This window comes from Corapipo altera, unplaced genomic scaffold (genome assembly GCF_003945725.1).
Source record: "Corapipo altera isolate COAL_440 unplaced genomic scaffold, ASM394572v1 63, whole genome shotgun sequence".
Classification (NCBI taxonomy): Eukaryota; Metazoa; Chordata; class Aves; order Passeriformes; family Pipridae; genus Corapipo; species Corapipo altera.
Window position 1 is genome coordinate 1,122,458 of NW_020884928.1, and position 16,766 is coordinate 1,139,223.

General features: G+C 40.2%; 1 protein-coding gene across 20 annotated transcripts in view; it reads right to left on the reverse strand.

The window, feature by feature from the left end:
• The window catches only part of KIAA1217 (KIAA1217 ortholog), a 353,867-nt gene that overhangs the window by 47,900 nt on the left and 289,201 nt on the right, over window positions 1-16,766 (reverse strand). For 19 of the 20 annotated variants that reach the window (XR_003530194.1, XM_027658718.1, XM_027658727.1 and 16 more), the window contains one exon: window positions 204-1,036. Coding sequence is in view for 19 of the 20 variants with exons in the window: in XM_027658718.1 (XP_027514519.1) it covers window positions 204-1,036 (833 nt within the window). In the remaining variant the exon portion in view is untranslated. Of the gene's footprint in view, window positions 1-203; window positions 1,037-7,578; window positions 7,813-16,766 lie in introns of those variants that run through there. The other variant, XM_027658726.1, reaches the window with a different exon arrangement.

A 16,766-nucleotide genomic window follows, 5' to 3' on the forward strand; every position in this document is an offset into this window, starting at 1 on the left:
TCCATCATGGGTTGACAATACTTTCAAATTAATAATGGGTGGTGTCGCATCTCCTCTAAATTACTAACTACCTTGACAGACAGCTAATAAACACTGCAGCAGGCTCCTACACGTTACATTGTCCCCTGGGTGTTAAACGACAAAGGATATGCAGATTAGGAACATTTTCTATTTGCATAAATTAAGCCCCAGCTCTGCCTTACCTTGTCTCCTTGTCCTTGGGCATGGTAGGTGACCCATAGCCAAAAGCCTGCTTGTCAGCTGGAGAGGGCATTGCCTCGGCCATGCCCGGGAGGCCGACAGCACTCCGTGCTTTTGCATCCACAAACACAGGTGGTCCTGGCTCCTTTTTGAAGGACTGGCGGCTGGGGGAAGACCTGTCAGGCTGGAGGGTGTGGTGGGGAATGTGAGTGCCATGGTGAGGATGAATATCGACCATTCTCATGTCAGCCACCCTGTGGGGCGAGGCAGGAGGTGTTTTAGAGCCGAGAGTGGGCAAATGGCTCTCCGTGTACCTCCGTGACTTTTGTCTGTACAAGGACTGCTCCAGCATTTCAGGTTGCATTGAAGGGTTGCAGTAAGTGCTTGATGACCTCATGGCACTGCGATGGTAGGCTACAATGTGATCGGGGACATCGAGGGGGTGTCCGGAGTGCGGTGCAGCCACACTCATCCTCCCCTCATGAAACAAGTAGGGGTCACCGTACAGACCTTCATTTCGGATCAGGGTAAGGTTTTTGCTACTCATGTCCTCATCTGGCTTCACGTCCCGTCTCTCCAAAATGGCGCTTGGGCTGGGCGATATGGAGCGTGAGGCTGGCATGCTGGAGAGACGGTCCCTGGGGATGGTGGCATTGCCTGGCACACCCATAGGCCGGCCCCCACCATAGGGAATCCTGGACGGAGAGGGAGGCATGGAGTGGGGCACCGGGGTGGAGGGTGGAGAGCTGGGCATCGCATGCAGAGGGTGGGTGGCAGATCCAGGGCGGGAACCGCTTGGGCCATCTCGTCCTGTATAAGCAATTTCCCTCTGCATCTGGAAACAAAAGGAAAAACATATAAGATATAAAATTACTGAATGAGCAAAACATGATGTGGGTTGCCTATAGAAAATAAGGAAATAAAACCAAACCCTCAAGACAAAATAATTTGACATCTGGGTAAACAGAACACTTTGGGACCTCAGCACCTAAAGAAAACAACAGCATACTATAAACAGAAATAAAACAGGCTGCATGTTAAAGGAATATGAGAGTTTTAAAAAGGCTTTTACTTATGCAAATACCATCTTACTCTAATCTGATTGTCACAGCTACTGAAGCTGAAATCAGGGGTTTCAGTGACAGGTGTTCCAAGTACATGTAGCCAGTAACAGACTCACAGTTTATTGATCAGATACACAGCCTGGAGTTCACTGATTCCAAAGCAAGAAAAAAATGCTGATGCTCTAGCATCACAAACACATCAGAAGTCCTTAGACAAGAGAAATAAATATTGGCATATTTTCAGTGTAGGGTTTAGCCTTTTACTAATAACTTGATGTGATCTTTATTAAATAAAGGATACACAAAGCAAAGAAGAACAACACAGACATTTATTGACCACAACACGGTCAAGGTGCATGAAGACACTTTGACCCTATAAAACATGTGCCACTGCAAAGATAACAGTGCTTGAGAGGGTTTTATCATAGCTTTGTAAAGAGCTGTAAGCAATGAGTAAGCAAGGAAAAGAAAGGGAAAAGATCCATACCAAAGCATTAGTGCTTTGTTAAGAGAGGCCTTGGCAAAAATTTGCAATGGATACCTGTGCTTTTGAGACTGTGGAATCTCACTCTACCTGGCAATGACCTCTCTAGATGGCTGAACACTATCAACACAGACACAGGAGAAATTCCCCCTCTAGCAAGCATCATGTGCCTGCTCTGGTGCCGTTAGAGTACATTGGTCAAACAGGGAGATGAAAAAGTCATCTAGGTCACCAACTACATTAGAAAGAAACTTCCAGTTTCTAAAATTTCTGTTGACAATTGCAGGTTCCCTCTCCATCACTTCCAAGGGATTGCAGAAAACTGTGCATCACCAAGCCCAATTCCACATTCCTTAAGTTACAGAGCGCACACTAATGTACAGTGGACATTGCTGATCTGAAATCTACACAGTTTTTCTCCCCTCTCACTCCTTGCTTTGAAAATGTGACTGGATTCATTGCAGCTACAGTGATCCATCGCAGATGAAGCAAGAAATTATTCCTGCCCCACCACGGGTTTTTCCACTGGTAAGGGAATTGCAGTGTTGGTATATAAACAATAGCTGTTCTTATCACAGCAGGTTCCGCACTTGGGAATTATAAATGACGTTCCCCAGGGCCAGAGATCAACAGTCTGGAGTATCAGGTATCACAAAGAAGAAAGGAGAAAACCTGATTGTGGCAGCAGTAATAATAAATTAGTGTAACAGAACAAAGGAGTGCACTGGGATGGGTCATAAATGAGCCAGACAAAAATTATGAAGTCAAATGGGAACACGGGATATTTTTTTCATTTGCACAGAGAATTATTCTAAGTCTGGAATTTAAAATAAAATATAACTAAAATATAACTAAACAGTATTAATCACATTGTAAGTGGGCATTCAACATAGTTTTCTATTGGCTTGAAGTAACACTGCAACATACTGAGCTGTATTGTGTGTTCAGACTCTGCACCTGGGCCAGCAGAACAAAAAGACTCCTACTGACTTGAGCAGCTTTGGGATCATGCCTTCGGGGATAGGCAGCCACAGATGTTTTACACTGAGAGAAGAACCTAGAGAAAGAAAATCCTCCTGCATTTCTACTGTACAAGCTACACCATGCCCTGTTTAGTCACTTCAGATAAAGCTACAACAGATGGAATAGTATCTGGCACAGAAACCATAGACACTAGGATATGCTGGGTTGCAGTGAAAGGAAAATTCCAATGTTACCTTGTAGAGAGGAGAAAATTTCCATGGGAAGATTTGAAAACAACAGGTTTAATTTCCCTAACTTCTGGACTTCATATTACTGTGTATGCTCATTCATTTCTCCTAAGTTAAAGCAATCTGTCAAAGAAAAATTTCTGTTTTCTACCTTAAGATATTTAATATGGAATACTTTAGGATGGAAATAATGGGGCTAAGCTATTGTTCAAAATCCTGTGCCTGAGTAATGATGTATACAACACTACTCACTTTTGTTTTAAAATAGTACTTGGAGTACACAGCCTCAATCAAGACCCTCTCGGGCTGGGCAGGGCACAAATGCCTGGGCAGCCAAACCCTTTCTGAAAAGTTCACTTTCTATTTTAAGCCAGGACTCAGGCCCTGGGTGGAGTGTGATGACAGGTAGAGCTGTTGGAGCCACAGAGTCTGGGGTGTCCAGGGCAGGTGCACTGGGACATATGGGGCTGGGCAGGGAGCTGAGTTGGTCACTGGCAGCCAGGAAGCCTTACTGGATGCATTACAGTGTCTGCCACCTGGTTGGTATTTCCTCTCTTTCCACTTTTGTCTCTTCACCAAAATCTCCAGGTTATTTGCTAATGACAAGTTTAAAAATGTGAATGATGGTCTCTTCTTGCTTCTCATTTATACATCTTTTTGTGATAGTCTATGAACACTACTCTCTCTCATATATACCCTACTTTCTGTGCTGTTTTTCTTCTGTCCTCCACCACAAGCTCCCCATGTTGCTACATAAAAACCTGTATTCTAATATCCAGGCTGTCTTGAGCCACATGTTTGTGGACTTCGCATGACTCAGGGACAGAGAAAGAGGATACTGGGGTTATCTGAGACTCTAAATACTAGGTGCTATCACAGCCAATTGTTTTGAGGGCAAAAGGAAGAAGACTTTTTTTAGTACAAGCACAGGATCATGTGCTTTTCAACTGCAGGCAAGTAATATGTTTGCCTGAGGGTGTGGTTTTCTTTAGAATATAGCTCTTCCTTGTTCTTACTGCCTGTAGACCTTACATCCTTGAAATGGAAACTTGTCAATCCTTAGGTTAAAATATGGTAAACAGCTAGCAACAATTTCTGTATAAAACATTTGAGGAGAAAATACATCACTGAGAACCTTTCTGTAGTAAAAAAGATCACATCATGTTTAAACATCTCCTGTGGAGGATTTTGGTCAGTCTAACAACACTTAAGTCTATAAGATACTGATTTTTTTTAAGCATATTATCTATATACTAAAGAGTCAACATTATATAAAAACAGTTATGTTCTTTATTTCAAAGCTTGTTGGCTGTATTTTGAAAATGCTTATGTGCACAACGTCAGGAAACCAGTTATTCATCCACCCAAATGGATACAAAGAGCCTTGCTCCTGGTAGCTCACATAAAGGGCAAGCAGAGCCAGTCTCTCTGATCACAGCAGACAGAGCACATGGTGCTGTGCCTGCTTGCACACCAGGGCAATGCCAGCTAGCACCAGGTACCAAGCCTACCACTGATTCATTGGCACCACACCTCCTCTGCATCTCTCCATGCAGCTGGATACCACAGGTACAGTCTGACTCAGGTTGCTATCTGCTACCATCTCATAGCGAAACACGGGCAAAGGGAAAAGTAGACCAGAGTTTCTGACCTGGCAGCCCTTCCCATTGCTCTCCCAGGCCTCCTCTGCATCAGTAGAGAACCCAGCAACTGGCTTTGCCCCAAGGATTTCAGACTGCCAAAATACCTACATGAAGCATGTTCCCTAGATGGAGCTTATCCATGCACTCTCTTGGAGTCACCCAGGAGTTCCCAACAGACTTCATTAATCACCTCTCAGGCATGTGAAGCTGTTACTTTTCTTACTCTCCCTTTGACACCCTGCATTTCCCTGAGGAAACTGCACCTATGCTTCTAAAGCTGGCTCACCCAATATAAACAGAGGACACCTGCAAAGAATTTTATGGAGGCCTTGGGGAGTCTTTGATGAAAAAGCTACAAAAACACTAAGTACTGATACAATGCTGATAAAATAATTTGTTTGTAAAGAGACCTTTTATGGAAATTCCTCAATAGAAGAAAATCCTCTGAAGAGTGAGGCAATTCTTAACTTTTCTAATGAGAAAGTACTTGATCAAAGAACCCTCAACCCAATAACAATATAATCCATTGGTTTGTTCTTTCTTAATAAAAACAGACAGCTTTACTGTACTAATTTTTCAAAAACCTCAGCTTAATCATTAGTTGCACTACATGATAACATTTCTATCATGACTGATCTTTCATTCAGGTTGGATTTGGACAGCTGAAAGCACAAATCCACTTTTGGAAAAAAACAATCAGATTTATATGGTTTTAATATTTCTAAAATAAGATAATTTACAATATGAAATAGTGCACTTAAAAATTACAGAATTGGTAAACAGTTAAAATTAAAATTTTATGGATCTGTACCACAACAATCTGTCTGATGCCAAATCCTTTTGCTATGAGACATCACTGAGAGGTTGTCACACTTGTCTGTTCTTGCCTTCTCATAGAATACCCTCTAATTCCTATAAATTTTTCCAATCTCTTGGGTCATTACAGAAAAAAACCCACACTGGCTGGAGTTGTGGTTTCCTCCAGCTGCCCAATGCCATACCTGAAAACTGCAAACATATTAGCATAATTTTTAGCTTTTTCTGGTCAGAAACTTTCCAATGAAATGTACTTTAAGCAAACAACACTAATCTCAGAGAGCTGAAATATTTGGTAAAAACATCAGTAAAGACAAAAGTTGGAAAAAACCCTGCAGATTTCAGTCAAACAGTGACCTTATTTCTTATCAGACATCCTTGGAGTGTTCTAGAGCTTTGGCTTTCCAGATTCTAGCTCTGGGGCAACTCGGTTAGAGTCTGATCTGGGGTAGGGACCCCAGCTCTCCATGGTCTCTTCAGCAGAGCAAGTGCTTGGGGTTACCAAGTAGTAAGGCATGCCAGGGATTTCAATGCCCATTACTCCACAGCAGTGTTTCCAGAACAGAAGTTTAAACAGTAATTTTGGCTAAGAATGGGTCCCCTCATGCCCAAAAGAGAGACTTCAGACCATGAAACAGCTGACCTTGCCTAAGTTGGAGACCTGGCCTCAGCTGAATGTGGCCCCACAGTATGAGGTTCTAGGAGCTGCCAGGGTTCACAATTGTTTTTCATTATGGGAACCACATGCTGGTAAAATAAAACTGATTTCTAATGTTCAAAGTTCCAATGAATGGGGAACTCCAAGACCCAGATAGCTGTTCTTAACATGTTGCACATATTTCCACTGTTTTTTCCTGGATAATTTTCCAGACAAGAAGTTGCAGAACTCCCTGAGAAATCTCAGCTTTTATTATAATTAATTTCCCAGTATTAGCATGCACCTATGTTCTTTAGGTCCTTTTGCACAGTTTTGGTATATGCCCAGGTGTAATATTTCTGTATTACGGTGAGAGTTGAGATAAAAATTCAGAACATCTAAGAAACAGCAGTTTTCTGTTTCTAAGGATGTATTACATATATGGTGGATACTTCAAGAGAATAACTGGGTTTTCCTTCTTCCATTTATGCTCTATGCTCTTAATTCTGTTTTTTCTTTCCCTTGATGAAAAACACTGCAATTAGTCAATATAAGATGTTTCTTAGGATGAGCCTGTGATGGTCAGTGATGATGAATCCATCCAGTTTTCCAGTTTCTATGTTCACAGATTACTTTCTTTTGGCCAGGCTCAAGTTGATGTGAACAAACAGGAGAACCAGAAGGTGATGCTCACTATCATAGGAGGTGAAATTTAGAGGACATAACATGACCCTCCAGAAAGGAGGCATCCTGAGTGAACCATAATCAGGTGTCAAAACCATACTACCCAATATGACTGTGACATGCAGTCCCCATAGCTTTCTCCCAGTTGTGCAGGTGTACACAAAGGTTATGGAAAAAGCACTATTTGATCCCCAAAAGCAGAACTTTTAGGATAACATATTCTAATTACCCATGCACCAATTTGAAGCTCAGACACAGCATCAGTTCTCTTGCCATGACATAGAGCATCAAACACATTCTTAACATTATTGTCCTTTATTTTACACCTGTATGTTTAATGCATACTTGTGCATGAATACAATCCCTACAGCGATCCAAATGTTTTACCTCAAGGTATTTTACATGTCTCAGTATGTTCTTTTATATCCCTGACTACATATAAACTTAATTCATACCATATCCTAAAGCTCCCACGGGGAAAACAAAGAATACCTAGTTCACTTTTTACTGAATGTAAAACAGATCCGTAAAATTCTAAGCTAACCACAAAACAAATGTAATGGTAATATCAAAAATGTTTGATTGCTTCACCTTGCCTGTAAGTCAATGTGCATGCTGAAGATGGATCATGCAAACAAATAGTTTTCAGACCAAATCCTACACAGTCTCCTCTTTCGAGCATAATTTCTTCAGCTATCCTGATGCTACTCTTAGTATTTGTTTCCACAATTTAAAACACTAGCACTCTTACTACACTCTTAGACAAAACTGTTACTGATGGACAAAAAAAAACAATCTTGGAAAAGATTTTTGCTCTGAAATAATTAAAGCCACTTACTGTTACTTAAAGAAATCACTTGTATGGCTACAGCAGTGAGATGAACATTTGGTTCCACTTCTTCTAATAAAGTACTTTTTGTTTTCAGTCTTGAATCTCAATCCTCAGTCTATGGTATAATATTTTCTATATCCATATCTTCTGGGAAAAGGTTTTGAAAGAGTAAAAATGCTCCTTGTTCCATCTGCTCAAAACAGAGACTGGCCATGTTGCTTTATCCGGTCATGTAAGTAATGCAGCTTCAATAGACTGAAGTACTTTTCCACATGACAAGCCTGCGATTTCTCCTCCCCTTCGAAATTAGTCACTAAATAACCTCCTTGGCACGTCACCCAGTCACAAACTGTGCAACGCTATGTGATTCAATCGCTCAATCATTTTTTAATGTGTGCCTATAAGATGCATAGAAAGAGACTAACATTATGGAGTGAACCACAAAAGAGATTCACAAAGGGGAAAGCCATAAATAAAATAGTGAGTAACCCCTGTTTTGGTAAGAGAGTGCATTTCAAAGGCAACACTATGAGACACATACATACTAACTCCCCAACAGGTGAAGACTTCCAACCAGTTAGCAAACCCAGTACACAGAATTCTAGAAAAAAAAAATCCAGCAGTTATAAACCTTAGAAGCTTTTCACCTACTCAGATTGGTAGTGACACTTGGTAGAAGGAAGCACAAGCTCCTCCTGTGGAGGAGGCTGTCTACTCATTAACTGGGCACCTGAGCCTCTTGGCTAACCTGAACTTCAGGGTACCAATAAATCAATCTCACTGTTATCTCTGCAGCGCACCACACTAGCCATTGTGATTAGCTGTTGTTTGGCTTTTCTTTCTTTTTTTTAAAAAAAGAGGGTATAATAGAGAAGGCAAATATATTTTCAAAAATTAGAACAAAAAGAATGCTTCCCTCCCTTCTATCCCCTCACCCCAAAAGAACATAGAATACAGAAATTGTCTCCTTAAAATACAACAGTTACAGTCTAAAAGAGATGGTACTTAAATATCATAGGGGAAAATCTCATGACATGAACCCTTCCCAGTCCTGCGGTTATCTTATACTTTGGGAGGGCTGTTTTGGGATTTTGTCTCAATTTTGTTTTTATGCAAGGAAAAACTTCCTATACCATCGTGACTGGCATTCAAAGGAATCAAAACACAAATTAAGCACATGACCATGATCTAATATTGCTGTACAGAATCAGTTATAACAGGACCTTACTGGAGCAGCATTTCTGTTTCACAGTACTACTCTCAGTGTCTCAGTCATTAGTGAAGGAGGCATCATTCACTTCCGCTACAAAAGGGCAATTTGACACAAAGCATTTAAGTAAAAGGACAAAGATCATAGCAGATCTGGCAGCCAAAACTAAAAATTCAAGTGTTCCACCCCATACTACACCCAGCCTAACAGTAGATAAATCCTCCAGCTTTGTAGACAGCTGCTGTGAGTTCTGATTTGTAATGTACTCTGTGAATTTGTATGCCATTATTGATCTTCTCCAGAACTTCAAAAAATTTGTATGTAGTCTAATATAAAGTTTTTTTCAGAAATGTAAAAAAAATTCATTTTGTCTTAAAGGCTTACTTTTCAGTTTCACAGTAAAATATTTTAAAATATTGTTTTTACTAAATATTTGCACTAGCACTATAATAAACTTATTATGGCACAGAAACAATGTTAAACCTATTTTTATTTCAAATTTAATCAGTCAAGCAGTATTTACCATTGAAGCATCTGGTTTATATTTTGCAGGTTTAACTAACCAGTCAAGCACCCTCTTTTAATGAATGGATGTATATACTTGACCTAGTTAAAAAGCTGCTTAGGTCGGTGGACCAACCAGACTCAAAAACATCAAAAGTAAAAAATACAAGCAAATTCTCCTAGTACACTTTAATGTCACACATGCTTTCCAACAGTTGCAGAGCATATTCTTCCATCCATGCTCTTCCTTGCAGGCTAGTAAACCTTCAGTGACAAATAATATTATTATGCTAATATGCAGAATAAAAAAGATGACTATATTTTACTGCAGTTTCCCTGCAATGAATTCCAAGCTGGTAGGCTGCACATTTGCAGTAATTGCACTCTAGCATGATAAAGTATATCCCAGAGCATCAGACACACTACATGACATTATATGCAAGAATCTTCAAGTATGGCAGATGCATACAAAAAGTTTTTCATGAGATGAATTAATCTTCTTTTAATTTTAAAATATATCAGCACAACATCATAAATATTGCAGTTACATCATTACCAAGGCTGTAATTTAACTTGTAGGTTCTAACAATGCATACAAACAACTCAAGCATCACTTTCCATTTCAATCACTTTATCAGAACCCTCAAGCATTATCTAACTTTCCATGTATTATCCTACGTATAAGTACTCGCCATATATTTGTTTATAAAGTACTGTACAGAACTAGAGCTCCTTTTCAGCATAAACAAAGGGGATGCCCCTAAGAGGCACAACACCCCGTGCTTCATTGAAATCAAGCCCAGACATTTAAGTTAATTTACAACTTCATAACCAATGTTAATGTCTATATTAATGGCAGACTTAAGTTCCCACAGACCTGTAACGCCAGTCACCCTCATCACCATCCTTTATTCTGTGTTATTAATAATGTTGGTCCGTTGGACCTTCCCACCAATTCGCTCATCACATTCCTTTATTTTCTGCTTGTTTCCCTCATTTTGAAGCAGAAAAAATCTTAGAGTTTAAACATCAATAAAACACACAATTATAAACCCAGAGAATATTTTGAAGTCTACTGTGGGGTATACACAAGCGGCATAGACATAAGTTATTGCCTTACTGCAGATCAAACGTTTTTCTGTTCCTGATAACAGCTCTTTTGGTTCCTATTCCCTTAATAATACTTTCATGGATGAAAATAATTAAGTAGTTAATGCCTTGTACTGCTGTAAACAACTATTTCCTTGACAGAAAACAGGGAAGCACTTACGGTGATTGCTGTTCACTAGCTCAGGACTTGGTTTTGTTCTCAGCACTCTGGAACAAAGCTTGTGATGGAGTCAGTGGGGTTTTGCTCAAATCTAACAAGTTAGTTCAGTACAGCAGAACCCAAATGGAAAGACAGTTTCATGATGACAGCTTTTACAGACGTATTACAAAAGAAGTATTATTTTCTTCTGGTTTTGGGAGGTTTGGGTTTAGGGTTTTGGGTGTGGGTTTGGTTTTGTGGTTGTTTTTTTTGTTCTTGTTTTGTGGGGGGTTTTTTTGCCAAGGAAGGTCTCATGCCACTTTACCAGTCCTACAGCCCACCCAGCTTCTAACTCTGATCCAAGAAACCAACAGTTTGGGACAACAAAGATGAATCTGTGGAGTTGTCTGCAGGATCTCCTATATTTGCTGCCTCTGATACACAAGACTCATGAAGGCAGCTGGAGAACCATGATCAGTATCTTTCTTCTCTCTGCTTAGGGTGGCACCATGACAAGGACTTCTCAGTGTGGTTACTTGCCACAGTCCGAGGGGGGAGGGGAATGGGGCCGTGACACAGCACGGATGGGTTCAGGGACAAGGTAGAGATGCAAAATGGATGCTTTATTCAGGTGTGTCGGAGTTTTACAAGTTTTAGGTAGGGAAAGGGCCAGGACATGGGGTGGAGCATGAGACAGACAAGCAGGGGGACAAACCAGGATAGGGACACGGGAAAAAGGGGGAGGAGCGGGGGAAGCAGGGAGCAGGCAAACTCATGGCAAGCCTGGGCATGTCCAGGCTGTGCACTGTGTAGTGTGAATACAATGAAACCACATAATAATAGTAAAGTCCATATAATAACTGTAAGGTCCATATAATAAAATCCTGTCAATTGCTGTATGTTTTTCTCCACGCCTGGAACTGTTCCCGTCCTGAATCTTGCTCTGTCACAGTTACTCACTTTTTTTCAATGAAAGGAGAGTGATCCACCCTTAGCTTTGCGTCCAAACATTCAGTAGAGAAGAAAAAAGGGTTCCTATCCCATCCTGATCTCAGTCTCAGTTGCTTCCCCATGGCCAAAAAGAGGGAGCAGGACAACCCCCCACCCCCACCCCGGCTGCTGTCTTTCATAAAGGCACCAAGGTGATACACTCCCTGGCGCCCAGCCAGGCTGTGCTGGTGCCGTTCTGCTCTCCACACTGCCCTCCATGACCCCCAAAAATTCTTTCAAACTGGACTCCACTTTCTCACATCATCTCTCCAGCCCACTGCCCATATTTATACCTACAAGGATGTGCGTGGTGTTCCCTTGAAGACTGAAAATCCTACAGAAGCTCTTTGAATTTGAGAGGCCAAGCTAAACAAACAGGGAGGGAACAGAACAGTTCTGGCTGCCTAACACATACTGGTTTGAGATTATGCACAGACCACACTATCTTCTTCTAAACATACATATTGTTTGTTATTCCCTCTGTTTACTGATTCCAAAGGCATGCAGTGAAAGATATGCCTTGAGGTAAACACAAGTAACATAAAGTTCTCTTAAACTTACTCCAAACTCCCTGGTTCTTAAAAAAGAAATGCAAACAAATAAACAAAAAGCCCTCTCACACCACAGAGCACATTATTACCAGCTAGAATGAACCACTATAAAGGGGACAGGCAGCTCTACAGCTTTGCTGCTGTCAAAGCAGCACACTCTCCAGAACAGCTGGAGCTTGCAGTGTGGAGCAATCTGTGTAGAAAGCCTTTGAACCAGCCCACAGGTGAGCACCTGAGCTCCAAAGAGAACAGTGCTTTGTTGTAACCTGTGTATTAAAATTACATATACATACATACACACGTTTTGCATACCAGCAGTAAATTTTTGGCCTATACTTTGGTGATGGCAGATTAATTCAATCTGAAATTTTTGATTTTTAGGGATTTAAAAAGTTAAAGGCAAGCAAGTACACGTGGGAAATCCTCTGTTGGAAACGCTATAAGCCTCAATTTTTTTTAAAGTTTACTAGAACAAATATAGCCAACTCTCTCTGGAGATGCATGAAGAAGGTTCTGCAAAACTGAAGTATTACGTCAGGTCTGCAGTCTGCCTTTCTACCCTGTAATTTAAACCTCATGCTTCCCCCTCATTTCTGTACTGATTTAAACAAGAACATTTTCCTAGCTATAGGAAAGTATCACAGCATGTATCACAGACATATATGCATTAAGCACCTCTCAAAAAGTTAAGAGGCAATATTAGTTGCTTTGTATCGAGGATTTGTCTCACCTAATGCTGCATTAAAAGAAAGTCAGCCAGGCACCCTTCAGAGTCGGTTCATTCCCCAAGAGCTGGGTGGGACAAGCTGTCCTTTGGCACTCCCAAACTCTCGCCACTGACTGCAGTGGGCGGCAATTTCTACACTATGCTTGTAAGGATTAGATTTTTTTCCTAATTCTTTATAGTGAGCCTGCCCATATGTCTTTTCATTTAGCTCTCTCTGCTCTGTTTTTCATCCTACTTTCTTCCTTTTTTTCTTCTTTATAATTCAAGCTGAGATCCTATAACTAGAAAGGACAACGGCAGCTTCATTCCAGCTGCTACTTGCTGGTCCATGCAATGGACATTGTTGTGATCCATTTGGTGGATCCAATCTGGCCTGTGGTTCCTGTTTGATTGAACTAAGAATTAAAGGTCTCTCTCCTGAAGCTGGTAATAAACATTGTTTATTTATCAACAGAACAATACAGAAGCACATTTACTTTTATTCTCCTCTTCCTCTGTCCTACCATTAGCACATTTATTTATGCCTAAACTTTTTAACTCCTGAATGCAGAGGACTGAGTTTGTGGCATGAAAATTGTCCTTCTTAGTCAACAGGCAATGCAGAAATATCAATAAAAAGTAGCAAATCACATGCTACAAACATTCAGCTAACACATAACTCATGACTTGGACTGATGGTCTTAAAGGTTCTTTCCAATCTAAATTACTCTTATGATTCCATGAAACTGGGAAGAGAGAGAAGAGGTAAAGAAAACTTATGTGGAAAGGTAATAAGGAATTCTCAATGTAAAACTACAGAAGAAAGAGGAAAAAAGATAAAACAAAAAGGGAATGAGACAGGGTGAAGGACAGTAATAGGAGTTTGTGAAAGAGGCCAAGGATAAAACAAAGTAATATTGGCAATGGAGTGCTGAGAAATTAAAAGCAAGAAATGGATAATAAATAATAAAGAAACAAAAACAGGAGACTTACTTAAGCTTGGATTTGAGGAACTGATGAGAAAAAGAGCAGTGAGAGAGACTTTAGCATATGAAGGGAAAATCAACAAAAAATTCGATGAAAGAAAAAAACCCAGAATTAAATGGAAAAACATTTTTCTTAAGGCTAGAAGATTTTGCATTAGTTCTTGTTATAACAATGCTGTAGCCTCACATAGCAGGCATGGGATGGAGAGGGAGAGAGCAAGAAAGGAAGGAAAAGAGGGATGAGAAAGGAGAACATCCAACATAAACTTCTTTAGTTTGGTTTGGTATTCTAAGGGGTTTTTTGCAAGTGTGGTCAGAACACAAGGGTGGTTTATAGGAAAGAAGTGAGCAGAACACTTCAAGAAAATGCCAGCTGGAGTGACCCACAAATGCTTGAGGACATGGGTAAAGAAGCTAAGGCCATCACTTGCCTTTTGCCAGCCACTCTCATACTCAAACAAAGATATTTGAGATGCACTTTAAAGCTTCAAATGGCTTTTGAAACCTAGTACTTTGTGCAGCCATTACCACTGAAGATGCAGTTAAGGTTCAAAACAGCTTTATCTCCCTCAGACTTGCAGGAAGTAACAGGCCTTAGTTACTTACTACAAGCCAGGCCTTAGTGCAACATCTCTGAGACACAACATGCAGTGGGACTGAGTGCTGAGAGAATACTGAGGTGGCTGTTGCCCTTTGTACCTGTCATTAGTGGGGGACAACAGAAATTCTGGTTTGATGAAATCATCACCCAGTTCTGAAAAGTGGTGAGACATGTCATGTGTGTGTGTGCAGCCCTTACTTCTCAGAAAACTTTTTCCCTTATCAATTCCATCATGTTATCAACCCCCTGACCACACAGACTTATGACCCCATGCACACCTGCACTGTTCAACAGCCCTTCACATTCCTAGACTAAGACCACCTTTTTTTTTCCTTTGTAAAACAAGAAGCAAATAGAAAAATAAGAGGAAAGCAATATCACACTTCCTCCCATAAAATGGTGAGCTTACAACACGTATCATCTTAAATCTAGCTAGAGGAGCAGGCTCTGTGTTTGGACTAGCCTGGTTATACCTGTACTGAACGTGCTGACACTCCCTAGTTGACACTATCACAGATTAGCTGTCAGTGAGACAACTTTGGCGACACACTGGCTGAACTCTGCTTGGAAGGGAAGGGAGCTAAGGCCCCTTGGAGCTTGACCCAGAGATGTCCCATGAGAGCTTCCAGTCTAGCTATGCTTTAGGCAAACTGAGCAAAAAGATGGATGAGATGCAGAATATTTTGCATTGGCCTGACTGAAATCACAGTGCCTCTGTATGGAGGTTTATTTCCCCAGCAACATTTCATCATTTGAGCTATCTCACTGCTACCAGTCTGCCTTACTTTACTCCTGATCAGCAAGACAAACATTCAGATCAGTTAACAGGCACACATTTCTGCCTATTTATGTATTTAATTTCCAATGAACGAATGAAATGTGAGAGTTAAAAAAAAATGTTTATATTATCCAATTAAGCAGAGACAAGTTAATAAATTTCTCATGCTTTTTTCCCCCTATGCTTCCTGAGTGTACTGTGCAGACAGAATAGTGTGGTGAGTACATTAAGAAACCTCTTGGCATTTTAGCCAAGATTTTTCAGGGTGCTATCACAAATGACAAAAATATAAACACACTGAAACATAACACATTTCAATCCTAAAAAGGTCGGATTTACAAAATTACATCATTGATTTGCCAATATCCACATTTAACTCATCAGTGCAGCATGGCCCACCCATCCCATAAGCTGTTAGACTGTTTGGATTGAACATATAAAAGCTGTTACCAATCTATTTTTCTAAAGTTAACATTCTGACAACCCTCATACCTGGTACTGCATTCAAACCAACTGTTGTTTTTGCTTTCAAACCAACTGTTCCTTTTTATGGTAGAATTTTCTGAGAACAGAGTCATGTAATTCATGAAAATGCAGCAAGCATTTCCTCCCTCCTCCCCATCTTCTTTGAAGAGATGAAGGACATCATGTACATAACATACACAGCCGCCACCAGTGCAGGGAGCCAAACCCTTAAGACCAGTCTCAATTTCAGCATTTCCTCAGGGCACCACAGAACTGATGGGGTCATCTCTTTTTTTTTTCCAAAAAAGGAATAGTTTCAAACATGTACAGTTCTGGTACAGATCAGCATTTTTATTTGGTTTAAATATGCTGTATATCAAATTTCTGCTCTTTTAAAAAAAAGAAATACTTTTAGTAACTGCACTCATAAATCAAAATAAATGCATGGCTTTCTGACTCCCTGTACTAACGACTCAGCTCTTATTTTTGTTCCATATTTGTATCTCTTCTCACTGCACTGAAGCCAAATAAAACTGAGCAAGTTGATATAGTTAAATGAACATAAAGGAAAGCATAACCCTTGGTCCCATCTGACATTACCAAACAATTAAGTCAATGCAATTTCTATTACAGATATATGAAATAGGTTAGGATGTAAATAATATAAAAATATTCTAAAACAGAGCTGATTATCAAAAGACATAAGCAGCATGCTTACACCTGTTTCTTCCAATATAAGCACATAGCAAATCAGAAGAAATAAGTTGCTGTGCTGAGTTTTGGAGTCAGTAGGAGAAATGGTCATGGAAGTCTTATTCACAACTGGATTTTGCAATGCAAGTGTCCAAGCCACACCGCATCTCAGAGCTGTAAGGTCAAACAGCATTTGCAGTTGTAAGTATGTCTTTTGCAATCTTAAAAGTGCTATTAGTGCCTCAACTAAGAGTCCCTTTAGATCACAAACTTCTTCCTATACTGTTTGAATCCTACATTTTTTTTCATTTTACTTCCTTCTATCCAAAAATATACAAATTGGTCAGCATGGCTGAAGTAAACAACATAGTTTACCCTAAGGCCAAGATATCTATAGTAAATATTAAGTGACTGAAGGACTAGCCCTTTATCCAACACGCCCTTTCAGTCTTTTTACTTAG